A 27,130-nucleotide genomic window follows, 5' to 3' on the forward strand; every position below is an offset into this window, starting at 1 on the left:
CTAGAAACAAAGTAGACACCCATCTTTTGAGGAATGGTTAAACACATTGTGGTACATGAATGTAATGGAATTTCACTGTGTCTTTAGAAATGATGAGCTTGAGGAATACATACAGGCATGGAAAGACTTACATGAAATGATGCAAAGCGAAGTAAAGAGAGCCAGAAAAACAATATAGACAATGTCTATGACAATGTAAATGGAAAGAATAGCAACTGTAAAAGAATCAAAATTGAATGCTGCAAAATTATGAAGAACAAAATAGATCCCATACTTCCCTGCCCTTGTAAACATTATATTGAGCACAATTTGCCTTTTCTCTTGAAAAAATAGATAAGTGATATCTTTTACTTTTACATTGCCTACATTTCCTCCCATATCCCCCCTCTGTCTTCCAGAGAACTATTTATTATAACGAGTTGAAGAAGAAGAGGAAGAAGAAGAGAAAAAAAGAAGAGGAAATGGAAGAAGAGGAAGAAGAAGAAAAAAAAGGAGAAGAAGAAGAAGAAGAAGAAGAAGAAGAAGAAGAAGAAGAAGAAGAAGAAGAAGAAGAAAAAGAAGGAGGAGGAGGAGGAGGAAGGGGAGAAGGAGAAGAAGAAGAAAAAGGAGGAGGAGGAGGAAGAAAAGAAGAAGGAGAAGGAGGAAGAGAAGAAAGAGGAGGAGGAAAAATATTTTGCAAAACTGATTAACACATAGGTAAACAGAATGTTCCACACCCAGGGACCCCAAACTCTGCCAAATAGCTGGGGGGGAAGTATATTTTCATATTTCTTCTTTGGGGCTAATCTTATTCTCTATAATTTTGCACCCAGCACAGTTCTCTGCATAAAGAAGGCTTAGTAAATATTTGTTAAATAAATGCTAAAGAACAAATTGCCAAGGTATTTCAAAGGAAATCTCCCTCCAGGAGAACATTGATCCATTAATTATTTCTCTTTTACTACAGTCATTCACTCAGTTTTAAATCCATCTAGAATTTTGGTAGGAGTCAAAATCAGTTCATTAGCCTACAGAACACAGACATCTTCTTCCTTTGTCTGAAAATTGCACTTACCTACTCAAATTCTTTGGCACCTATTCAGAGGTGTATTGGTGGCTCTGCTAAAAAAATGTATACATGACATTTTAAAGTGTAATCTACATTATTATAATTTTCTCTAGCCCTTTCACAATAAATCAAGCTCTGATTTGTAGCATTTGTTAATTTCTGAGGTGTCAATGCTCATATTGTAAATTTAATGATTGGCCCACTTGAACTCACTGAGGATGACTTAGGTATTTCCTTACCATCTCCTCCTTTCTCTGAGGTTTTATTTCCATGTTAACCACCGTTAGTCTGACATTCCAGTCTGAAAAATCTTTCTCCTTGATAGAGATCAATTTCTCATTAAGCACATGAGCAAAATAATAAGGGTTATAAATAACATGTGCCCGGAGGGGCCACCATCTTAATCTCTATTCTCATTCCCATCCTGATCCCTTTACCTATCCCTACTTGCATCCCCATCTCAATCCTTATCCCCACCAGATGGCTGCTCTTTCTAAGCACATCCCCAAGGACACAAGCCCAATGTTTCCCAGAACTCCCACTTCCACTAGATAGAGGCCAACACTTTTTGCCTATATTTCCACGGTTCACAGTGCAGTGTTAGGTCAGCACAAAGAAGCCTGATTAGGACAATGAAAGCTTGGTTCAGTTATAATCTCTATATTGATGATTCCTAGAGCCACCTGCCTATCTATCTATCTATCTATCTATCTATCTATCTATCTATCTATATTTTGTACCCAAATATGTTTGTATTCTTCTTTTAACCAGATTACAGTGAGATTTAAGTGTCATTCTTCAAACCCCTTCCTCCATGTTTGACTAGTCTGTACCTGAGTTCCCCAATTATGTGAGATTTCTTCCACTCTTCCTCTCTGTCCCCACTTCCTAGTGTATTCCTTTTCCCTTCTATCTTTCCTTTCTTATCTCCAGATCCTCAAAACATAACAAAATCCCCTCTCAGGCCTTCTATCTTATTAGACCCGCTCTATGATCCCTAATGTTGGGATTCTGAGGGGACACTTGTATCATATCCCCTTACTGGAATGTAAATGTTTCATCTTTGTTTGGACCGTTATTCACTACAATAGTTGCTTCATCCACAAAGTCTTCCTTCCATGATATTTTCAGCCACAAGTTCTGTCTCTGTACTCTTATTGGCCTCCTTCCCCAATAAATTTAGATCTAGAATGGAAATTATTATAGATTTTCAGGATGTGTCCATTGCCCCTGATAAACAGTAAGCTCCATGAAGTCTTGCTAATTAGTTTATGAATCATTGTATTTCCTCTTCTAATAATAACATTAATTCATATTTATTTATTTATTTATTTATTCACTGATTCAGTCATTCCTTCATTTAGCAATGATCATCAAGCAGCTACTCCATACCTTCTCCCTTGAAGTCCTACATGCTATATCTTAGCATGCTAATGATCTTGTGGTCCCCAAAGTGAAGCCAATGGCTATGACAGATTCAGTTGTGGCAAATTTTATCAAACTCGAAAGATTTGACTAAAGACTAGGTGTCAGCTAATATAGCAGTGCTCCTGTTAGGTATATGCAAAAAGATGACTACAAAAATAATTGAAGCTTTTATCCCAATATCCATCGTATAGTATGAAGAAGTGGAGAAATTCTATAAAATTGCATAAGGTCCTACAAATGAAGTTGACATATATGATGGCTTCAGTGAAAAGGGGGGCCCAGCAAAATATCACTCAAGGGCAAGAAGTTAAAGAGGTGATATGGTTTTAAACATCATAGAAGCACCTTATACCTATATATCATGAAAACTTTTTTTGAGAAAAGTATCAGAAGATAGTAGACCTGGTAAGGACCAAGCAAAATTATAAAAATGAAGCTGATTATATTTCAAAAGGTAGGACAAAATTCATTGGTAATGTCAGAAATATTTCTGAATCAGCTGCCTGGGTATGTAGTCAGACCACCAACTTGTTAGAGCTAAGAGAAAAAGGAACACAATGCTGAAAGAAAGAATAAAATTGTGGGCAATATATGGCATGTAATTAAAGCAGCCTAATTAAATGAGTTATTAATGCCCCAAAGTGGGAACTGGATAAAGGAAATCATATCAGTGTCAATTATTATAGTTTTTATAGAAGTTTCACTGATGTACTTCAGTTTCCATAAAAAGGAGTCTAGAAGAGACTAAAGACTTTGCCAAGTGGAGAGATGTAGCAGACCAATGCCATATCATTTTCTAATATAAATTTGACTTTAAATCTTTTGTAGAAAGATAGTGAAAGATTAAAAGCATTTTGACCTCTTAAAGCTCCAAGAAATTTTGAGGAAAACTTGGTGAGAGAATTAACTGCACAGTGTCATTCTGAGAGCATTTAGGTATGGATGGAATGGGAAAAAAAGAAGGGCAAATGGGAAGATCTGTAAAGATTTTTATAGCAAAGTATTTCCCCCCATATTTAGAACTAACATGACAGCCCCAGGTATACTTCTAGAACAAAGACTCTTAGCCTCTTTTGTTTCATGGATGCCTTTGGTATCTTGGTGAAGCCTATGGATCCCTTTTCAGAATAATGGCTTTAAATCTATAAAATAAAATACATAAGATTACAAAGAAAGCCAAAGGCTTTAAGCAAAACAAAGATATCATTTTTTTCCCCCATCCAAATTCTCAGATTCTCTGAATGAAATCTATCTATAGACCTATTAGGGGACTTCAGGTTGAGAACCTCTGCACTAAAGGAAGTGAAAATAGAATTGAAGACCAAAACGGGAAAAGCAACTAGACGAGAACAAATATATGAAGAAAAGTTCCTTGCTGGAGGCAACACATACTTTAAGGCACTGATAGATCAATTCTCAAGGTATCTGAAAGAGGGAAAGACACAATAGCATGGAGAAAAAACTCCTTAGACACTATTACCAAAAAAGGTGCCCAAGTGAACATCAATAGCTACCAATCCTATATGCCTTCTTTCATATCTATGTAAACGATTTATGAGGATAACCAGCACACGCATTGAGGGCACCCTTGATAGAGACAGTTAGGTGATACAGTAGATAGAATGCTAGGTTTGGAGTCAGGAAGATGAGAGTTCCATAAACTTACTAGTTGAGTGATCCTGGGCAAGTCATGTAACTTCTATACAGTAAAATGTCACCTTAACGGTTCCCATCCAACGAAATGTCTCCATTAATATATTAAAATTCTAAGAGTCCTTAAAAGATAAAAACAAAGTAAATAAATTTGTTCAACAGTCCTTTAATCATTCATAGAAAGGGAGGTATGAAATAGATTTGCCAGAGGTGTTTGCCTTTACCATGGAGGGGATCTGGTGGAGAGTCTGAATTTGAAGGGGACAGGATTCCTATAGATGGCAAAGTCTGTAGATATTCCTCTCCACAAATGATATTGTGCTGGTTACATCAAGCTCCAGAGCATGGAAAACCATCCTGGATGAGATCCATAGTCATTGCAAAAAAGTTGGACCTAGCTATCCACGCAGAAAAAACAAACACATGGGTCAAAAATAACTTTTGCCCAAACTATGTTATTCAGTTGGGTGGACAATGTTGAGAGATTGTCAATCTGTATTTTTATCTTGGATGGGCACTGCAACTGGGCAGTGAGTTGGACCTGGAACTAAATTGGAAGAGAGCAGGCTGATTGCTTTTGGAAAAAAGCAAAAAGATTTTAATAGCCCTAAGCTTCACTTGAAACAAAGGCTCATTCTTTTAATATCAGTGTTCTGATGATGCTCTGTGTCTGAGTCATGGAACACTGCATCATCTGAAAAACTGAAGTTTAGCTTCATCCAAAAGATATTGAACTGGTGTATAGTGCACATGACCAGGTGGTAGGTAACACATTACAAACAAGGAATTATGTGGAAGAGATTTTATAAACAAAGTCATTGAAGAGATATGTGAGTGAAAAAGAAGATGGTCAGGTCATATAGAAGGAGGAAGATGGAAATGGCTCAGGGAGAACCTGTATGCTCCATTAGTATCTTTGATACATGAAGAGAAGGCTCCCACCATGTTGAGAAATCCCTGTGGTGAATTGATGGGAGGGAATGGCCAATAATCATGCATGATGCATAAACATGCATGGGCTGTAATCTGTATGCTTGGATAGGAATACCCTCCTAGATCATAGTGGAGAACTTGTGAAGTGTTGCAACACTGTGCTTTTCAGGGGAACAAAGTAGTATTCAATATTTTATTTTTTCCCCAGTTACATGTAAAAACAATTTCTAACATTTGTTTTTAAAACTTTGAGTTCCAAATTCTCTCCCTTCCCATCTCCCCTCCCCCAGTTCAGAAGGCGAATAATTTGATAAAGGTTATACATGTGAAGGCATCCAAACATTTCCATAATAGTCATGTTGTTAGGGAAAATATAGACCAAACAAAAAAAAACTCAAGAAAAGTAAAGGAAGTAAAAAAAATATGCTTCAATCTGTATTCAGATGCTATCAGTTCTTTCTCTGGGGACAGATAGCATTTTTCAGGGCAACAATCTAAACAGAAAGATGAAAGAAGTCCTAGCAGCAAGCTGTCCTGTTTCACATACTTTGCACCAGCCCCCACCATTTTCCTTCCTTCTGATATATGCTGGACTCAGCAAGCCTCGGCTCCATACAGCTCCACCCACTGACCCCTGATCATCTGACATACTTCAGTCCAGGACTGGATCTCGGGACATTATTGCCCACTCTTCGTCAAAGCTGACCAGAGCCACTTGCCTCCAGGGCTCCTTCTGCCATTATTCTGACCCTAGGTCACACTCACACCACCCAAACCATGATTCTACTCTTCTTCATGTTACTTGGTAAGTGCTCTTAGTTTGTTCTTTCCTGCCTTAGGTTCTTCAGTCCTCACAGCACACACCCTGGTACAGGGGGAGTACAAGGGAGTTCACTCTTGGCCATATTGTACATATGGGGGACTGTTCACATAGAAAGCTCTAAACTTTTCTCTTCTTACTTCTCTGTGTTTGATTTCCTTTTCCTTTTTTTTTTCTCTTTTGCATTTTTTAACCTCCTGGTCCCTATTTACCTTGAATATGAATATGTAATATGACCACCAGAGCTTTTCCTATCTTGTTTCAGAGTCTTGCCCAGCTTGGGTTTGTGCCATTTTATTTTTTAATCCTAAAGGGATTCACCCATGACTATTCTCTATTTATAGCACAAAGGGATGGTCTGAAGCACTTAGCACAATGCCTGGCACATAATAAGCACATATATATATATATATATATATATATATATATATATATATATATATATATATGTATACACACACACGTATATATGTATATATATATATGTATATGTATATGTATATGTATATGTATATGTATATGTATATGTATATGTATATGTATATGTGTATGTATGTGTATGTATATGTATATGTGTATGTGTATGTGTATATATATACACACACATATATATATGAGGTACAGGTGAAGAGAAGTAGAGAAAAGAAATAAATGCTCTGTCTTTATGTCATCTTATCTAATTTTCTTTTTCATGGTTTTGTCCAGGCTATTTTTGCTTCCTGTAATTCCCTTTTCCACCTCCTTCCTCTTTGTCTATACGAATCCTTCAAGACACAGAAGAGACCCACCTCTTCCTTGAGGCTTTCCCTAAGCACTCCAGGGCCCAGGGATCTTCCCCTCCTCTGAGGAGCCATAGAATGGCTTGTCCAGTATTGCTCATTTATATCAGACATTATGAGTTTTGATGTACACATCTTGCCTCCCTAACTAGCCTACAAGTGCCTGAAGGGTAGATCTCCTCTTTTGAGATTCTTTGGATCTCCTCAGTGTGCATAGGTTTGGGTGGGCTGCATAATAGGGTTCATGAATGCTTCTTGTTGACTCATCTTTTCCCCTCCTTTCCTTCCCCAGCCACAGGCACTGGACTTGGCTTGTCAGGTAAGAGCTTTTATTTAGCCTTGGAACCCCTGAAAACTTGATCCCCCCCCAACCCTGCTAAAGGAGAGGAGGTTTTGAAGCTTCTTGAGCTCTGGAGAGACATTTGAGGTAACACACCTCAACCACCAGAGAGGAGAATCTCTGCCCAATGACTTTCTATTTCCACCTCCAAGACCAGGGGAAGGAGAGAGTGGTTTCCACAAAGCACAGGTCTTCTCCTTTTGCTTCTTCCCAGGGTTCTTTCACCACAAACCAATGACTTGGCTGCTTGAGTTCAGGATTTCTAGAGAGTTTGTAGGTGCAGGTTAGGTTATGGATTCTCAGGCTCTCATTACTTATTATTGATGCATTTTAGCCCTCATATGGGATTCTTTTACTAACTCACTAGGTGACATTTGGCAAATTACTTCCTTCTCTCTTGCTCTGTTTCCATTTCAGTACAATGAGAGAATGAAACTAGGTGATTTCTCAAATCTGCTTAGGCCTTGAGGCTCTGACTCTTAGCCCAGACTGCACCCTTTTTTCCAGTCAGCACACTTTTGTGTCCCCAGTCCCTGGGTTACTCAGCCCTTCCTTATTAGAATCCTAGGTCTACCCCAGGCCACAGCAATTAGGAGTGGATTGGAGGGCTTAAGCAGAATGAAATAAAAAGCTTGAGTCAGCCCGTGTGAGTAATATGATGGGGAATCTCCTAAAAATAACAAAAAGGACTCCCAAGGAGCACTGAGGGCCTTACTGAGGTAGTAGAAAGAAGCTAGGAGTCTAAGAGGCAGGAGAGACCTGGGATTTAGTCCTAGTAGTCACTCTACTTCTCCTTCTCAAAAGTAGGGGGGGACAAGGGAATCTGAGGTGTTATCCAAGCTGGCTACAGAGGCAAGCAAATACAGAAGGAAGTGGACGGACTGGAAGAATATGGAGCATTGTGGGACCGAAGGGGTAAAAGCAGGTCTAGCAGGAAGAACAGCGTGGTACATGCAGGTAGTAGTCAGAAAGTGTTTAAGGTCTTGTCCCAATGACATTCACCTGTGCTTTAGGGTTACAGAAGTAGAGTGAAGATAAAGGCTGACAAGGTCAAGGAGCTAGAAGGCTAGGGTGTCAGAATGGTCCTCTTCCTTCACTTTGAAGAATTGTTTGGATGAAGTAAAGGGTAAAATTTTCTTTTTAAATTGTGAAGTGTCATACATTTGTACTTTTTATTATTATTATGTAAGCTATTAATATAATTATTATTATTTCATCCTTATTCAAGGGAGAGATTTAATGATCAGCTTGATGTCAAGCCTACTCCTAATCCTCAATCTGTTTCTCAAATTCTTCATAGCTCCTGAACATGTGTACTCTTAATCATAATGAATAACAACAGATCATTTTAAAAATACTTTACAGTTTACAAAGATCTTTCTTACAGACATCCCTGCGAGGTAGGTAGTAGGATAATGAGAATTTTTATCTCCATTTTGCAATGAGCACACTAAGAGTCAAAGCATTTAAGTGACTTGCCCAACGTCAAAAATCTAGTAAAGGATTCAAACCCAGTCGTAATTTAAAACTAATTCTTCTGACTCCAGTTCCAAAACTCCTTCCACTTTCCAGGTTACCTCTGTGGGAACCTGATAACAATCCTAGGTTCAAAGCATCCATACCACCATTTTCTATCTGTCCAGGGAGAAGCTAAAGTGTTACAAAGGCCCATGGCTTCCATCTGCCCTTGGTGAATTTCCCTAAAGACTGGCATTCTGGGGCTCTGGCCATTTCTTCTTACAGCCAAGAAGCCTGAAACCTGTGGGTTCATCAGAACCAAACCTGGCTTCAGTGTGAATCAAATATGAGCTTCCCTTCCCCCCCCAAATTGAAACTAGTAGAGCTTTGGAGGGCATTGGGCAGTAAGGGATGTTGAAAGAGTGGGGTGGGATTAGAAATAGGACAGAGGGTCACAAAGAGTTGGAGATGACTGAAATAACTGAACAACAACAGGAGCTGTTATAATGTGCTTAGAAGTCCCTGCTATTTCAATGATATGGGAAACTCCTGGTGAGGACACTCTCTCCATCAACGTAGGTCAGCATTTTTCAGCAACTTCTAGTCTCAGAGAGTTGCCTGGGATACTGAAAGGTTAAGTGATCCACCCAGGGTCATACTGTTGGTATATATCTGAGACAGGACTTGAGCCTGGGTCTTCCTGACTCCATCAAGTTTAGTAGATTTAAATAGGGGCCACCAGGGTTTTTTCTCAGGATGGAGAATTCCCCTCAAGAATGGAAAATTAGCCCTGGGGCAAAAGGACTTTTTTTGGTGTCTGAAAGAAGTTATGAGGTAGAAGGAGAGAGCCCTGAATACGGCACCGCAACCCCTGGGGTAGGATCCTGGCTTTGACATTTGTCACTATAGAATCTTGGGCAAACCATTCAGTTCTCTGGGTTTCAGGTTCCTCATCTGTGAAATGAAAAGAATGGACTCTAAGGTCCACTTCAACTCTGAGGTTATGATCCTTTAAGGAAAAAGACCAGCAGCTGAACCTGGTGTTTGGGCTGGGATGCAAATGTATCCTGGGGCAGTGAGGGGGCTAGACGATGGTGAAAACGGGAGCAGGAGCAGCCTGCCTCTAGTAGAGCAGCTTAACACAGTCTTGTGGGGTGTGTTGGATAAGAAGGGAGAGAAAAAAGCAGGATCCAAGCTCTGACTGCAGGAGCAAGGCTACCCTACTCCATAATGATGGGGGATGGCCATTCAGGTGCTGGCTTATGGCATAATGCTGGAGACAGACTAGGAAACTTCCCATCCTCACTTATGATTGGCTGGAACATCAGGTGGAGAAAGATGGATAGAGAGACAGCATTTCAGTCCTTGCTAGAAGGTCATTTCACTCTGTCTCCCTGAGTTTACAAACTTTTCTTTTCCTCTAAGTTTTTCCTTCACCATATTCTCAGACTTTCCTGCAGGGATTGAACAAGAAACCTGAGTTGAAAATAGGGTGGATCTTCCTGTGGAGTGAGGAGGTAGTTTAGGAGTGTGGGAGATAGGGACTGGGCTGCTTCAGGGAAAGGGAGATGTTTCCCCAGGTCAAAGAGTTCTGGGCTGAGACCCTGTCCTGGAAGAAGGATGATCACAAAGGGCAAGGCAGAAGAGGGCACCAGTCCTTCATCCCTGCTGGAGAGCTGTGCCTTCCTGGGTGTGCTTTTTTGAAGCCTCCTATCTCAGGAACCTCAAAATCAAGGAAAGGGAGACCTTTCCTGCTCAGCTGCTTTTTCTGAATCGTGAGAGCTGGTGCCGCTGCCCTGGAAGAACTGGAACTCGGGAAACGAGAGCCAGAGAAGGGAAAAGACAGGTTCTCCAAGGGAGATCAAATTTCAAAAGTAGGAATCAGGGCACCTAGCTCTACCACTAATTCCATTCCTCTGTTCCCTCTCCTCTACAATGAAGGCATAGGACGAGGTGGTTTCCAAAGTCCTCCCTAGCTCTAAAAGTTTATAAATCTACCTGGTTTTGGTGCTCCATTGACTACACCTCAGGTCAGCCTCAACTTCAGTAAGAGTTAGATGAGCCTTCCTCTGTGACTTCTTGCTCAAGGATTTCAGTTTCCTGCTCTGTTAACTTTGAAAGAATGACTCTAAGTGATCCATAAGGTTCCTTTTATCACTAATATGATGATTGTGGGGAGGTGAGGTTGGCATGTATCTATTTGCTATGAGGCTTAAAACTCCATCCCAGAAGTAACCAGTCGACTTGGATGACAAGTATGAAAACTTAACTGACCCTAGCACCTAGCTGTCAAGAATGATTAGTTTAAAAAAGTAACTACCCAAGGATCTGTTTCCTCAGGGGTGGGAAGTCTTCCAAGCAATGGCCTTGATGTACCCTGAGGTTCCCCCCCCCCAACTCCTGCAGAGTGGTTTTCTTTTTCTCCCTGAAATTAAGGGGGGCTTTTTGCCAATTGTGCCATTTGACCGGGGTGTAAAACTTCATAGCTATGCTTCTGACTGAGTACCTCCCCAGATCTGCCTTGTGTGATCATTTTTGAGATCTTTCATTCTCCCCAATGATCTGGTCATTTGCAGACCTCCCTCATGGCATGCGCCTAGTGGGAGGCCCTAACCCTTGTGAAGGTCGGGTGGAGTTGTGGAAGAATGGACAATGGGGCACTGTATGTGATGACTATTGGACGAAAAAAACAATGGCTATAGTGTGCCAGGAGCTGCAATGTGGACCAGGTGTGGCATCACCAGCTGGCAGAGTCTATTCACCAAAAGCCCAGGAAGACCAGCCCATTTGGAACCTGAACTGCCAAGGGACAGAAGCGAAACTGGCAGAATGTGAAGAAGATATATATGTAGAATGCAATGATCATGATGAAGATGTAGGTGTAATCTGTGAAGGTGAGTTATTAGTGGTCACCTGAGGGCTTGGGATGACCCTGAACTTAATAAGGATATAATCATAATAATAATAGTTATTATAATAATTATAATGGTGCTTTTAAGGTTTACAAAGTGCTTTCCTCAGATCAATCTTATAAGTTAGTACAAGTAATTATTATCTTCAGTTTATGGTTGAGGAAACAAAGGATCAGAGAGAGTAAGAGACTTGCCTAGGGGCACACAGCTGATGAGTTACCAGAGTTGCAACATGAAAACAAGTCTTCTGACTGCAAGTCTTTTACTCTGTCCAAAACATGCTGACTGTCTAGGTTTCATCCCCTTCTGTGTTTACTTATATTTTTATTATCCATTTTCTACTCTTGGCAAGATCCACTGTGTGACATTGGGCAAATCTTTTAGAGTCTTTGAAGCTTTTTCCCTGTTGGAAAAATGACTGGGTTGTGATAACACCTGAGCTCCCTTCCAGATCTTTATTCTAGTATCCTATAAAATGCTCCATGAAGCAACTAGAACTTTAACCCAGTTCATTCTCCCGACTCTTCCCATTCCAGGCCAGGTACTCTATCCATTGCACCACCTACCTGTCCCCACACCCATAATAACCCTATTCAATACCCACATCCTGAAGGGAGCTTTCATCAGTTAAACCACCCAATCTAACCTTAGTCAGTATACACACAGACACACACACACACACACACACACACACACACACACACGAGTGCCTATCTGCTTGATACTTCACATGTGTCAATCAATCAGTGAATGATAGTAAAAGGAAGGGAAAGACATTTCCGTCCTCAAGGTGCTCACAGTCTAGATAGGAAGAACAGCACACACACACACACAGACACACACACACACACACACGTCAAAAAATAATTCACTTCTACTTAACACATATTCATAATATATACTGTATATATTTCCCCATGGGTAAATGTATGTTTCATAAGTATCAAGACTTTCTGTCTTTATGTCTGGTCTTTGTTCTCCAAGAACCATGCTACATAGTTTTAAGCAAGTCAAGGGTAGAGTCCCGGCCACAAGACCTGTATTCAAGTCCCACCAATTCCTTTTTTTTAAAAAAAAATTATTTTCCCTCTAATTACATGTAAAAACAATTTTTAGCATTAAGGTTTTTATTAATTTTTTTTAATTTTGAGTTCCTTTCTCCCTCCCTTACCTCTCCCTTCCCTGAGACAGTAAGCAATCTGATCTAGGCTATCCATATGCAATCATGTAAAACATATTTCCACAGTAGGCATTTTTAAGTCCCACCAATTCCAAGGCTGCCACTTACTAGCTCTCAGATTTTGGACAAGTCATTTCCTCTCTCTGGGTCTCATTCTGTAAGTGAGAGGAATGGACTAGATTATCTCTGAGTTTCAGAGGGTGCCCAAATATGACTGTGGCTTGCCTTAGAGCTGTCCATGAACCCTCTTTCTGACATAAAGCAGCATCAAGCTAACAAAATCCCTGCAGAGCATGAGAATAGCAGACTCTCAAAACCAAGTCATAAGGAGTTCAGCTGAAGAGGGGGAAAGAAGTCAAGAAATGAAGAAATAGGCATGTGGGCTGAGTACAAAGTCAACAGAGACTGGAAATAAGGAGAAGGAAATGCAGGCTAGTACCACCTGGCCAGACAGGGGTGGCTCCCATATAGATGAAGCCTCTATAAAGTGAGCATCTTGTGGAAGGTTGAGAGGTTACTCTAGTGGAATGGAAAAAAAAAAAAGACTTGGTGCCATAGTGCAGTAGGAAGGATACCTTTTGGAACTAGAGATCTTGAGTTTAAATTCTAGGTCTACTATTTACTCTGTGTTACTTTGGCCAATTGCTTAAATTCTGTAGTGAGGAATTCTCATAAGTGATGGATCAGCTCTCTAAGGTACCATCCAGCTTTAAGATTATAATCCTATGATTGTTGTGACCATTGACTATTTAATTAAAGTCTCTAGTCCTTAATTTACCCTTCTGTAAAATGAAGGGACTAGACTAAATTAACTTTATGATTACTTCCAGTTCTTCATCCAATGATGTAGCTAGGTGACTCTACCACTTCTATTTTTATGATTTAAACCTACTGATTTTAAATCCTTAGAGGGTCACCAGTGTCCAGGTCCTGACTATTTTTCCAATCTGCAAAATGAGGATAATATTACCTACACCTACATTATAGGACTGTTGGGGGAATCCAGTGATATAATAGATGTAAAAATGCTGTGAAAAGTCAAAGCAAATATATAAATTGTTGCCAAAAAGTAGAACCAAGATTGTAAATCTAACATCTTAAGTTCTTTTCACTGTCTTATTTTTAAAGAAATTCTAAATTTAGATGACTTCCGGCTGGTTGATGGTCCTAGTCACTGCATTGGCCGAGTGGAGGTGAAGCATGTTGGGAAGTGGGATACCGTGTGCAATGCAGGCTGGACTTTCCAGGATGCCGAGGTGCTGTGTCAGGAGCTAGGCTGTGGAAGATCCATTCTGACAAAAGGTTCTTATAGTAAGGATGAACAAGGAACAGGTGACATCTGGCCAGGTCAAGTGGAATGCCAAGGGTCAGAACCATCCCTGAGTCACTGTGCAGTTGTACTAATGGAGAAGAACAACTGTTCTCATCAGGATGATACCTGGGTCCACTGTGAAGGTAATGCTTGGGATTCTAGGATCTAACTCTGTTTAAATCAGTCCAATTAATCCAGTATATATCAGGATCCTTAAAAGAATGGAGACTTGATTCCTTTTATCAGGAATGGAACACTTTGCCTTTAGAAGGAAGGGGGCAGGGGCGGCAGCGGTGGTGGTGGTGATCAGTTGATGGTAGCTTCTAAATGGCATGGAAGTCCAAACTTGTTACATATTTACCCATAGTCAACTCAGAATTCTCTGCTTGGGCCTTATCTATTTTAAGTATTCTTGTACAAAATTGTTCATGAAAGACCAGTTTCTCTCAGCCAGCCAAAAAGTTTCTTCAGTCTCTTTACAGAAACATTTGCAAGGAGTCAGGGAGCCTTTTCTCCCAGCTCAGGGGTTTTTAATATGGGATCTGTGAACTTGTCTTGTGTTTGTTTGTTCAATGTTTTGATGATTGTATTTCAAGATAAATTTTTTTACATTCCTATGTATTTTATTTTGTGCATTTAAAAACATCATTCTGAGAAGGGGTCCCTAGATTTCACCAGAATATCAAAGGGTCTGTGACACAAAAAGGTTGAAGAGCCTGTCTTAGCTGACGCCTGAATAGAGTCATTTGTCTCTGACGTCTTCATTACTTTCTTTTTAATGGTCCCCATACCCCTAGAGCATGCCTTAAAGTGCTATAAATGCTAGCTATTACGTTTTTATTATTACTTCACAAGGTTGTTATAATGGTCACAAAAGTTAAAGCACTATATAAATGCTAGCTGATTGTTATTATTAGGAAGGTACGCTTTTTTAAATCATAGAAAGCCATGATAAGGCTTGTGTCAGGAAAGAGAATAAGAGTAAGCTCAACGTGATGAACTGTTACTAAGCTTACTGTCTTCAAAGCACTATGCTTGGCTATAGGGGGAATCAGACATGGGGTTTATGAAATCATAATCAAATTGGAGAAATATGACACATACACCACTAACTTAAATAAAAGATACGAATAATAATGCCCTAAGAGAGATAGAAAATGCTATGTGAAGTCTGAACATCATTACTAGCTATAATCTGGCTCGAATTAGTAAAAATAACGAATGCTCTGAAGTAGTGCATTATAAAAATACCCACTGCACATTTCCACTGGCTAGAACCAACCACCATATTTTACATAATTATAACTTCAAATAGCATGAATCCAAATACATGTGAAGACTTCAGGGAATTCATTATTTGCAATAATCAAGACCAAGCTATAGGTGAATTAGAGATGACTTTCTAGAGCACGTGAGTTGGAGGATGGGATTCCAGCAAGTGTTGACATGTGGTATGTACAAAGGACAGAAATTAGGTCACAGAACCACTAAAATATATTGTTTAAAGAGTTCTTGGCATCCATCTTGTTGACTTCATACTTCAACAACATACAAGATGCCCAACAAACCAGCAAGTGAATGTCCACTTAGCTTGAAGACCTCCTGTGAGTGGGAACCCATTTCTTCTCCAGGCAGCCCATTATGTTCTGAGACAGTTTTAATTATCAGGAAATATTTGGTTACATTAAACCTAAATTTGCCTATTTGCAACTTCTACCCATTGCTAGTTCTGTCCATGGGGACCAAGTGAAAGAGGTCTGATTCTTCTTTCACATAACAGCCTTTAAAATGCTTGAAGACTGTTATCCTTTCCCCACTGAGTCCTCTCTTCTTCATGTTAAACATCTCTAGAACAAGACAGCCAGGTGGCCCATTACACTTTACCATATATCATCTTGTGGCACAATTTAACCCCTAGATGTGGTGTATCGCTGCTCTAGCCAGGGCCTGTACAATGAGACTTTTTCATATAAACCTTGGTAAAACAGAAGTGAAGGGGCAGCTAGGTGGTGCAATGGATAGAGCATTGGGCTTGGAATCAGGAAGAGTCATCTTCATGAGCTCAGATCTGGCCTCAGATACTTACTAGCTGTGTGACCCTGGGCAAGTCACTTAATCCTGTTTGCCTCAGTTTCCTCATCTGTAAAAGAAGCTAGAGAAGGAAATGGCAAACCACTCAAGTATTTTTACCAAGAAAACCCCAAATATGAAGAATCAGACACAACTGAACAAAAAAAAAACTTGATTGTTTTCATACTAATTGAGCTTTTCCACTAAATGACTCATCATGGGAAACTTTCTGTCTTAGAAATCTTTTATTACACCAAATTGGAATGGAGGGGTGGGAAGTAAAGATGGAGGGGATGGGAGGTAGCGGTGGCAGGAAGGGAGTCTGGAGAGAAGATGGGACCTTGAAAGAAACGCAATGGAGAGGCAATAAAAAATAATACCTAGAACTCAGTCAGGGTAGAAGTGTGAAATCTCTATTCCCTACCTGGCCCCTTTTTTTCTGAGCTCTGGGAGTATTATATGGGTTATACAGAAAAGAAGTTTCTCACATCAGTAGAATGCTCAGTGACTCTTATTTGAATAGCTTTCCAGTGCCTTGATTAAATTGAATTGAGTACTGCAGGAATGGGTGAATAATCTGCTGATGGAACTATGAGGAGAGAAAGACTAGTGCTGAAGAAAGAACATTTCAGCAGGTATCAGAGCAACTTGGTTGAACTGCTGGCTCTCCTGCACTTATTACTTATGACCTTGGGCCAATCACTACATTTCCCTGGCTTTAAGTTTCCTCCAGTCAAGGGATGGGGAAACTGCGGCCTTGAGGTCCATATGAGGTCATATTGACCTCAACGCCACAGGTTCCCCACCCCTGTCCTAGTGTGAGATGTCAACATTCTCTGGTTAACGACTTCATAGGGGTTTCATTAAATTTAGACTGGAAGAGGTAATCTAGGCCAGCAGTTCTCAGTCTTTCTGGTCTCAGAATGCCTTTACACACTTTTTTTTTTTGATAATTGAGGTTAAGTGACTTGCCCAGGGTCACACAGATAGTAATTGTTAAATGTTTGGTCTGAGGCTGGATTTGAACTCAGGTCTTCCTGACTTCAGGGCTGATGCTCTATCCCCTGTGCCTCCTACCTTCCCCACGCCTTTACACTCTTAAAAATTATTAAGGACATTCTTCTTCTTTAAGAGCTTTAAAAATATATGTTTTATGTTTTTTTATGTTTTTTAAACATAAAATTGTTATATGTTTTAATATTTTAATATATATTTTTATTTATATAGATTTTATCCATTGATATTTATCACAGCAGAAATTAAAGCATCTTAGTATTATTATGAGAATAGCTTAAAGGGTGATACTTATCACGATAGAAATAAAACCACCCTAGTATTATTATGAGAATAGTTTTGACCTTATGGGCCCTTTGAATGGGGTTGTGGGTTCTCCAGAACACACTTTGAGAAACTCTGATTCTAATCATTCTTTTCATTTTATTAATTAGGAAACTGAGGCCTAGAGGGAGGGAAGGAACATGTATTAAGCACCTACTCAGAGCCAAATGTTTTATAAATCTGATCCCCACAACAACCAGCTAGCTATGCTATGGTAGATTGAGCAGAGTTTCAAATGCTCACTAGCCATGGACACTGGCAGGGAAGGAAGAAGGGAAGAGGCATTTATTAAGCGCCTACTATGTGTCAGGCAGTGTGTTAAGTGCTTTACAAGTATCTCATTTGATCCTCACCACAACCCTGGGAGGTAGGTTCTATTATTATCCCTATTTCACAGATGAGAAAACTGAGGCTGACAAAGGTTTAATGATTTGCACGCAGCTAGTAAGTATCTAAGGTCACATCTGAACTCAGGTCTTCTTGATTCCAGACTCAGTGCTCTATCCACTATGTTACCTAGCTTCCCTAAGAGATCTTGTTACCTAGTTGCCCTCAGACGCATTGTTACTTGCCCAGGATCATAGCAAGGAGTAGAGCTTTAGATTCAACTAGAAAGTCAATTGTTTGCCCATAACAGTCTACTACTATTTTTCTTTCTGAGCTTCTGTAAAATGGTGATAAGAAGATCTTCCCTGCTTATTGCTTGAAAGACTTGTGGGTCTGAAAGGGGAAACAGCTCTGTGTCTGGCAACACAAGACCAGATTTGGAATCTTGGTTCTGTTACTACCTGTGTCATTTGGGGCACGCATCTTAAAGTTCTTGGGCCTCAGTTTCCTTATCAATAAAATGGGAGGGGGGAGAGATGACCCAAGATTGTAAACCTCACGTCTTAAGTTCTTTTCACTGTCTTATTTTTAAAGAAATTCTAAATTTGGATGACTTCCGGCTGGTTGATGGCCCTAGTCACTGCATTGGCCGAGTGGAGGTGAAGCATGCTGGGAAGTGGGATAGCGTGTGCAATGCAGGCTGGACCTTCCAGAATGCCAAGGTGCTGTGTCAGGAGCTAGGCTGTGGAAGATCCATTCTGACGAAAGGTTCTTGTGCCAAGGATCAACAGGGCACAGGGGACATCTGGCCAGGTCAAGTGGAATGCCAAGGGTCAGAACCATCCCTGAGTCACTGTGCAGTTGTACTAATGGAGAAGAACAACTGTTCTCATCAGGATGATACCTGGGTCCACTGTGAAGGTAATGCTTGGGATTCTAGGATCTAACTCTGTTTAAATCAGTCCAATTAATCCAGTATATATCAGGATCCTTAAAAGAATGGAGACTTGATTCCTTTTATCAGGAATGGAACACTTTGCCTTTAGAAGGAAGGGGGCAGGGGCGGCAGCGGTGGTGGTGGTGATCAGTTGATGGTAGCTTCTAAATGGCATGGAAGTCCAAACTTGTTACATATTTACCCATAGTCAACTCAGAATTCTCTGCTTGGGCCTTATCTATTTTAAGTATTCTTGTACAAAATTGTTCATGAAAGACCAGTTTCTCTCAGCCAGCCAAAAAGTTTCTTCAGTCTCTTTACAGAAACATTTGCAAGGAGTCAGGGAGCCTTTTCTCCCAGCTCAGGGGTTTTTAATATGGGATCTGTGAACTTGTCTTGTGTTTGTTTGTTCAATGTTTTGATGATTGTATTTCAAGATAAATTTTTTTACATCCTATGTATTTTATTTTGTGCATTTAAAAACATCATTCTGAGAAGGGGTCCCTAGATTTCACCAGAATATCAAAGGGGTCTGTGACACAAAAAGGTTGAAGAGCCTGTCTTAGCTGACGCCTGAATAGAGTCATTTGTCTCTGACGTCTTCATTACTTTCTTTTTAATGGTCCCCATACCCCTAGAGCATGCCTTAAAGTGCTATAAATGCTAGCTATTACGTTTTTATTATTACTTCACAAGGTTGTTATAATGGTCACAAAAGTTAAAGCACTATATAAATGCTAGCTGATTGTTATTATTAGGAAGGTACGCTTTTTTAAATCATAGAAAGCCATGATAAGGCTTGTGTCAGGAAAGAGAATAAGAGTAAGCTCAACGTGATGAACTGTTACTAAGCTTACTGTCTTCAAAGCACTATGCTTGGCTATAGGGGGAATCAGACATGGGGTTTATGAAATCATAATCAAATTGGAGAAATATGACACATACACCACTAACTTAAATAAAAGATACGGAATAATAATGCCCTAAGAGAGATAGAAAATGCTATGTGAAGTCTGAACATCATTACTAGCTATAATCTGGCTCGAATTAGTAAAAATAACGAATGCTCTGAAGTAGTGCATTATAAAAATACCCACTGCACATTTCCACTGGGCTAGAACCAACCACCATATTTTACATAATTATAACTTCAAATAGCATGAATCCAAATACATGTGAAGACTTCAGGGAATTCATTATTTGCAATAATCAAGACCAAGCTATAGGTGAATTAGAGATGACTTTCTAGAGCACGTGAGTTGGAGGATGGGATTCCAGCAAGTGTTGACATGTGGTATGTACAAAGGACAGAAATTAGGTCACAGAACCACTAAAATATATTGTTTAAAGAGTTCTTGGCATCCATCTTGTTGACTTCATACTTCAACAACATACAAGATGCCCAACAAACCAGCAAGTGAATGTCCACTTAGCTTGAAGACCTCCTGTGAGTGGGAACCCATTTCTTCTCCAGGCAGCCCATTATGTTCTGAGACAGTTTTAATTATCAGGAAATATTTGGTTACATTAAACCTAAATTTGCCTATTTGCAACTTCTACCCATTGCTAGTTCTGTCCATGGGGACCAAGTGAAAGAGGTCGGATTCTTCTTTCACATAACAGCCTTTAAAATGCTTGAAGACTGTTATCCTTTCCCCACTGAGTCCTCTCTTCTTCATGTTAAACATCTCTAGAACAAGACAGCCAGGTGGCCCATTACACTTTACCATATATCATCTTGTGGCACAATTTAACCCCTAGATGTGGTGTATCGCTGCTCTAGCCAGGGCCTGTACAATGAGACTTTTTCATATAAACCTTGGTAAAACAGAAGTGAAGGGGCAGCTAGGTGGTGCAATGGATAGAGCATTGGGCTTGGAATCAGGAAGAGTCATCTTCATGAGCTCAGATCTGGCCTCAGATACTTACTAGCTGTGTGACCCTGGGCAAGTCACTTAATCCTGTTTGCCTCAGTTTCCTCATCTGTAAAAGAAGCTAGAGAAGGAAATGGCAAACCACTCAAGTATTTTTACCAAGAAAACCCCAAATATGAAGAATCAGACACAACTGAACAAAAAAAAAAACTTGATTGTTTTCATACTAATTGAGCTTTTCCACTAAATGACTCATCATGGGAAACTTTCTGTCTTAGAAATCTTTTATTACACCAAATTGGAATGGAGGGGTGGGAAGTAAAGATGGAGGGGATGGGAGGTAGCGGTGGCAGGAAGGGAGTCTGGAGAGAAGATGGGACCTTGAAAGAAACGCAATGGAGAGGCAATAAAAAATAATACCTAGAACTCAGTCAGGGTAGAAGTGTGAAATCTCTATTCCCTACCTGGCCCCTTTTTTTCTGAGCTCTGGGAGTATTATATGGGTTACATAGAAAAGAAATTTCCCACGCCAGTTGAATGCTCAGTGACTCTTATTTGAATAGCTTTCCAGTGCCTTGATTAAATTGAATTGAGTACTGTAGGAACGGGTGAATAATCTGCTGATGGAACTATGAGGAGAGAAAGACTAGTGCTGAAGAAAGAACATTTCAGCAGGTATCAGAGCAACTTGGTTGAACTGCTGGCTCTCCTGCACTTATTACTCATGATCTTGGGCCAATCACTACATTTCCCTGGCTTTAAGTTTCCTCCAGTCAAGGGATGGGGAAACTGCGGCCTTGAGGTCCATATGAGGTCATATTGACCTCAACGCCACAGGTTCCCCACCCCTGTCCTAGTGTGAGATGTCAACATTCTCTGGTTAACGACTTCATAGGGGTTTCATTAAATTTAGACTGGAAGAGGTAATCTAGGCCAGCAGTTCTCAGTCTTTCTGGTCTCAGAATGCCTTTACACACTTTTTTTTTTGATAATTGAGGTTAAGTGACTTGCCCAGGGTCACACAGATAGTAATTGTTAAATGTTTGGTCTGAGGCTGGATTTGAACTCAGGTCTTCCTGACTTCAGGGCTGATGCTCTATCCCCTGTGCCTCCTACCTTCCCCACGCCTTTACACTCTTAAAAATTATTAAGGACATTCTTCTTCTTTAAGAGCTTTAAAAATATATGTTTTATGTTTTTTATGTTTTTTAAACATAAAATTGTTATATGTTTTAATATTTTAATATATATTTTTATTTATATAGATTTTATCCATTGATATTTATCACAGCAGAAATTAAAGCATCTTAGTATTATTATGAGAATAGCTTAAAGGGTGATACTTATCACGATAGAAATAAAACCACCCTAGTATTATTATGAGAATAGTTTTGACCTTATGGGCCCTTTGAATGGGGTTGTGGGTTCTCCAGAACACACTTTGAGAAACTCTGATTCTAATCATTCTTTTCATTTTATTAATTAGGAAACTGAGGCCTAGAGGGAGGGAAGGAACATGTATTAAGCACCTACTCAGAGCCAAATGTTTTATAAATCTGATCCCCACAACAACCAGCTAGCTATGCTATGGTAGATTGAGCAGAGTTTCAAATGCTCACTAGCCATGGACACTGGCAGGGAAGGAAGAAGGGAAGAGGCATTTATTAAGCGCCTACTATGTGTCAGGCAGTGTGTTAAGTGCTTTACAAGTATCTCATTTGATCCTCACCACAACCCTGGGAGGTAGGTTCTATTATTATCCCTATTTCACAGATGAGAAAACTGAGGCTGACAAGGTTTAATGATTTGCACGCAGCTAGTAAGTATCTAAGGTCACATCTGAACTCAGGTCTTCTTGATTCCAGACTCAGCGCTCTATCCACTATGTTACCTAGCTTCCCTAAGAGATCTTGTTACCTAGTTGCCCTCAGACGCATTGTTACTTGCCCAGGATCATAGCAAGGAGTAGAGCTTTAGATTCAACTAGAAAGTCAATTGTTTGCCCACAACAGTCTACTACTATTTTTCTTTCTGAGCTTCTGTAAAATGGTGATAAGAAGATCTTCCCTGCTTATTGCTTGAAAGACTTGTGGGTCTGAAAGGGGAAACAGCTCTGTGTCTGGCAACACAAGACCAGATTTGGAATCTTGGTTCTGTTACTACCTGTGTCATTTGGGACATGCACCTTAAAGTTCTTGGGCCTCAGTTTCCTCATCCATAAAATGGGGTAGGGGGGAGAGATGATTTGTAACATTCCTTCCAGCTATCCATCCTGTCTCTGACTTGTGGCTACTCCACCGAAGTGTCGGAATCAAATGGGGTAATGAATATGAATTTGCCTACAAACATCAGCTACCCTCATGGCCTGGGTGATCTCTGACATCTCTTTTAGTTGTAAATCCTCGAAACCTGTTGTTATTGAAACCTAATGTTATTAAGGAAAAGGAGAATTTAGTAGAGGAAAGAAAAATGGGCACAATAAGTGTCCAGCCCTTCTGGTTTACACCATCAGTCCATGACTTGTTCATCTCTCTTTTCTCCCCAGAACGCTTTGCCTTGAGGCTGGTGGATGGAAGACACAAGTGTTCAGGTCGCCTGGAGGTGCTCCACAAAGGCATTTGGGGCTCTGTTTGCAATGATGGCTGGGGAGAAAAGGAGGATCAGGTGGTTTGCCAGGAGGTGAACTGTGGCAAGGCTGTCTTCCAGAAGCCCCGAGACAGGGTGCGTTTTGGCCATGGGAAAGGCTACATCTGGTTGGATGACGTCCGCTGCAAGGGGAAGGAGACGTCCTTGGAACAATGTAAACACCGTTTCTGGGGCTACCATGACTGCACCCACCGGGAGGATGTGTCTGTAATATGTTCTGGTATGCCGGAGGCCCAAGGGGAGCCTAGGTTGGGGGAGGTGATTCTAACAGTAGGAGGTGATATCACCTTCTTAAGCTCAGCTTGACCCACTCCCTCACCTCCAGAATGCTCAGCCCCATGAACACATTATCCTGTTGTCATCAGACTAGTCATTGTAATTGAACGCCACTAATGGTTGTGGTTGGAGACTGGAGGCGGGGAGGAAATGACGGTCACATAATCAACACAGGCAGTCTAGTGCATCCTCTTCTTTTTACAAATGGAGAAACTGAGGCACAGAGAGAGGAAATGACTAACTTGAAATCACACAGTTACAGAGCTAAGACTAGAACCCAAGTCTACCTCCCTCCTTGTCTAGTACTGTTTTTCCACTGCCCTTTGCTCTCTCTCTTCCTAATTAATTCCAATCAAGATCATGAGAAAGGGCTACAACCCTACCCCCACTCCCTGGACTTCCATGGGCTATATCTGGGGACGATCCTTGGATCGTATTAGAAAAACCTAGTTCCCATTCCTGTAGAATGGAAATTCCCAGAGCAATGAAGTAGGAAGCCCTAACCACAATTCCCCAAAGCCTCCAAAGGCTACTGGCCGATTTGAAGAAAAGGCCCTGTGTGAGAATGTCCTGTACTCCCAATCCCCTGTCTCTCTGAGTCTCTGCTTTCCAACAGGAATAGAATTGCAAGCATAGGGATCAGAAGGTGTAATGGTGGGGAAGAGACAATCAGAAACACTCCCTGCCCCATGATATTCCTTATTCTCAGGATCAGGTCAGGGGACTGGCAGGTGCTTAGGGCCTCTGAATCACATTCTGGGAGCTAGAAATGACAATGCTGTGATACCAATAATCATCATTTCTGTATCTATAGTCCTTCAAAGCTCTACAGAGCTTTTTCCTCACAAAAACTATGTGGGGTGAGTAGTGACAGTGTAATACAAATGAGAAAATTGAGGCTCAGAAAGAATAAGTGAATTGTCCCAGTTGTACAGGTCGTAATTTATTATCATTTCAAGAGACAGGCAAGTGGATCCTATAGGCTCTGTACCATCTGTTTTTGATATGGCATGAACATAATGAGAACAGTGAGTGGTGAATTCAGGGATGGCCACTTCTTTCCTGTACTATAATCTAGTCCTCTTTAGATTACCAGAGAAAGGGGGCAGCTAGGTGGGAGCTAGGTGGGGCAGTGGATACAGCACTGGCCCTGGAGTCAGGAGGACCTGAGTTCAAATCTGGCCTCAGACCAAACACTTGACACTTACTAGCTGTGTGACCCTGGGCAAGTCACTTAACCCCAATTGCCTAAAAACAAAAAAAAAGAAAGAAAAAGAAAATATAGATTACCAGAGAACAATCCATAAGGACTCATTGGATTTTAAGCTAAAAGGAATTTGGAATTAAACTAGTCTCCCTCTTCCCCAAAACACACCTCCCTCCATGTTATAGATGAGATATATGTTACAGATGAGAAAGTCCCAAAGAGTTTAGGTTACCGGAGACTCGAACCCATGCCCTCTGCCTCCAAATAGAGTGCTCTTTTCACTACATTAGACTGACTTTCCCCCTACTCCCTCTCCTCATAGCTCCCTCTCTTATTGGCTTATCTTCTTTACAGAAAAATAACAGGACCCTTCTTTGGAACCCAGAGCCGGCCCAATCCCAGGAACGTCTCCTGCCAGGCTCATGGATTCCAATCTCTCCCATGGCTTCTGATGGACCAGAAGGCTTTATCTGCTTCTCCCTCACTTCTACCAAGGAGTCTTTCAGCCACATAATCTGCTACTGTGAGATTAACCCTTTCATTTCTTCCTGAAGTCATAATGTGTGAGGACAGAGGAAGGACAAACCTTCTGGGGAGCCGAGTTTCTGACTTTTCTAGGCTCCCCCTCTGACTGCAGACCCCTTGGCATGGGCTCTCTAACTTTCCTTCTCTCTTTTCAACCCACTTGGGATCCTCCAGTTCTGACTTCCTGGTACTTTTCCCTGCTGAGTTGTAAGAACAAGACTTGCGTATGTGAATTAATAAAAGCATCAAAGGAAACTGGGTATTAGTCTCTTTCATATGAACTATAAGAAGCCATTGACAATATTTCCTTAGAAGCAGTTTTAGAGTGTTTGGCTCTACTCAGTGCTTCCGATCTCATCACAGCAGGGCCTCTTGCCTCCCCTGGGTTCTTAAGGTTTTAGATCCTTGGTCAGAGGGAAAGTCCCTGGCTTGGAGTGAAACATTTACTGTGGGTACAGATCATCTTCTGAGATCCAGGACTGGCTTATTTACTCTCAAAAGCATTGCTGTTGCAGCTATAATGAATGATCCTTACCCCAATTTGTATGTATCTTTTGAACCACTTTTAATAATGCAGGTTTCTGCAAACTTTTAAAAAATAGTTTGACAACTGTGTTTCAACATAATTGGTTTTCTTTGGAACCCTATATATTTTATGTGTTTAAAGACATCTCAAGGAATCCATAGATTTCCCCAGATTGCCAAAGGATTCCATGACACACAAAAAAGTTAGTAACCCCTGATGTAGAGGTAGATGAAATGCATCTTAAGTAAATATAGCTGCCCTACAAATATACATTGGAACGCTGGATAACTGATCACCCCTGGGAGATGAGTAAGAAGAGGAATAATCAGAGAGAATCCAGGGGATGTGAAGACTTGACCCAAGGACAGCTCTTCCTCTTTAAAGAATAACTAACATTGCTAGTATTTATATAGCTCTTTAATGTTTAAAAACCACTTTACAAATATTATCTCATTTTATCCTCACAAAAAACCCTGGGAGGTAGATGCTATTGTCTGAGAAAGAAGCTGAAAAATAGGGCCCAATATGGGGTGGGTCAGTAGAGAATATCTTTGGGGATACCTGAATTAGAGTGATGTTAGCCGTGGGCAGTATTAACAATCACACCTGAGTTCCACGAATAGCCTTTATTGACCACATACTAAGGCTTAGAGGGTTGGTACCATAAGGTAATATAATGATAATAACTTAAGGTCTATAAAGCTCTTTATGAACATCATCTCATTTGAATGTGGAGACTGAGGCTTTCAGAGAAGCATCTAAGAAACTTTATTGTCCCACATGACAAGACTTTGTGACAGGGGGCAAGGAATATGTCCATAATTCGCCCTAAATTCCAGAGGATACCTAGGAATTCACGTACCTTCTGTTCTCTGATGACCATAGGCAGAGCTAGTAAATGTTTAACAGTTGGCTCTTTGGGGGAAAAAAGTCTGTGTGTATATGTATATTGCATATACATATATGTATATGTAACATACATACTATTATCTAATTAAGTAAATTCACACCATTGACATCCTTTACGTTAGGAAAATTTATACTATGCATATTATGCATATACTATAATGAATGAAAATTTTGAGAGGGAGTTTTTGGGTAATTTATTTACTATTTATTATTTCTGGGTAATTTACTTATAATCAACTTATTAATTATGGTTAGTAAATAATAGCAAATAATAAAAAATAGCGAATAATAAATTGAGGTCAGTGGTTTCTCTCTGCAACCAAAGAATCTGAATCACAAAGCCGCTCAAATGGTTAAATGCCTTTGGAAAAGGGGTTGTCTCTGACAGGTGGAAATCAACTCTGATTGGTTAACAATTAATGATATAATGAATATTATTGTGAGGGGTAGGCTTATCCTAATGAAGGGCTAGGGGACCTGACATTGATCATGTCATCACTCTTAGACAAAGAGACTCATCTCCACACCCAGATCATTTGCCTCCAGGAATCTATCCAAAAGGATCTAGCCTCCACCCAGTCCTACCTGAGTAGAACAATGGACTGGAATTCACCTACATTAGATTCTCTTTA

At 40.4% G+C, this 27,130-nt stretch overlaps 1 protein-coding gene across 1 annotated transcript; it reads left to right on the top strand.

Moving 5' to 3' along the window:
* The first annotated feature begins 5,632 nt into the window (after positions 1-5,632).
* Positions 5,633-25,318, top strand: CD5L (CD5 molecule like). The gene is given in 7 exon segments (XM_020991474.2): positions 5,633-5,867; positions 6,954-6,980; positions 11,036-11,353; positions 13,680-14,006; positions 18,193-18,519; positions 22,955-23,275; positions 24,893-25,318. Coding segments are annotated over 7 exon segments (1,548 nt in total). The 5' UTR covers positions 5,633-5,647; the 3' UTR covers positions 24,901-25,318.
* The last annotated feature ends 1,812 nt before the right edge of the window (positions 25,319-27,130 follow it).

Source organism: Phascolarctos cinereus, unplaced genomic scaffold (assembly GCF_003287225.1).
Source record: "Phascolarctos cinereus isolate Bilbo 61053 unplaced genomic scaffold, phaCin_HiC Scaffold_5;HRSCAF=322, whole genome shotgun sequence".
NCBI classification, from domain to species: Eukaryota; Metazoa; Chordata; class Mammalia; order Diprotodontia; family Phascolarctidae; genus Phascolarctos; species Phascolarctos cinereus.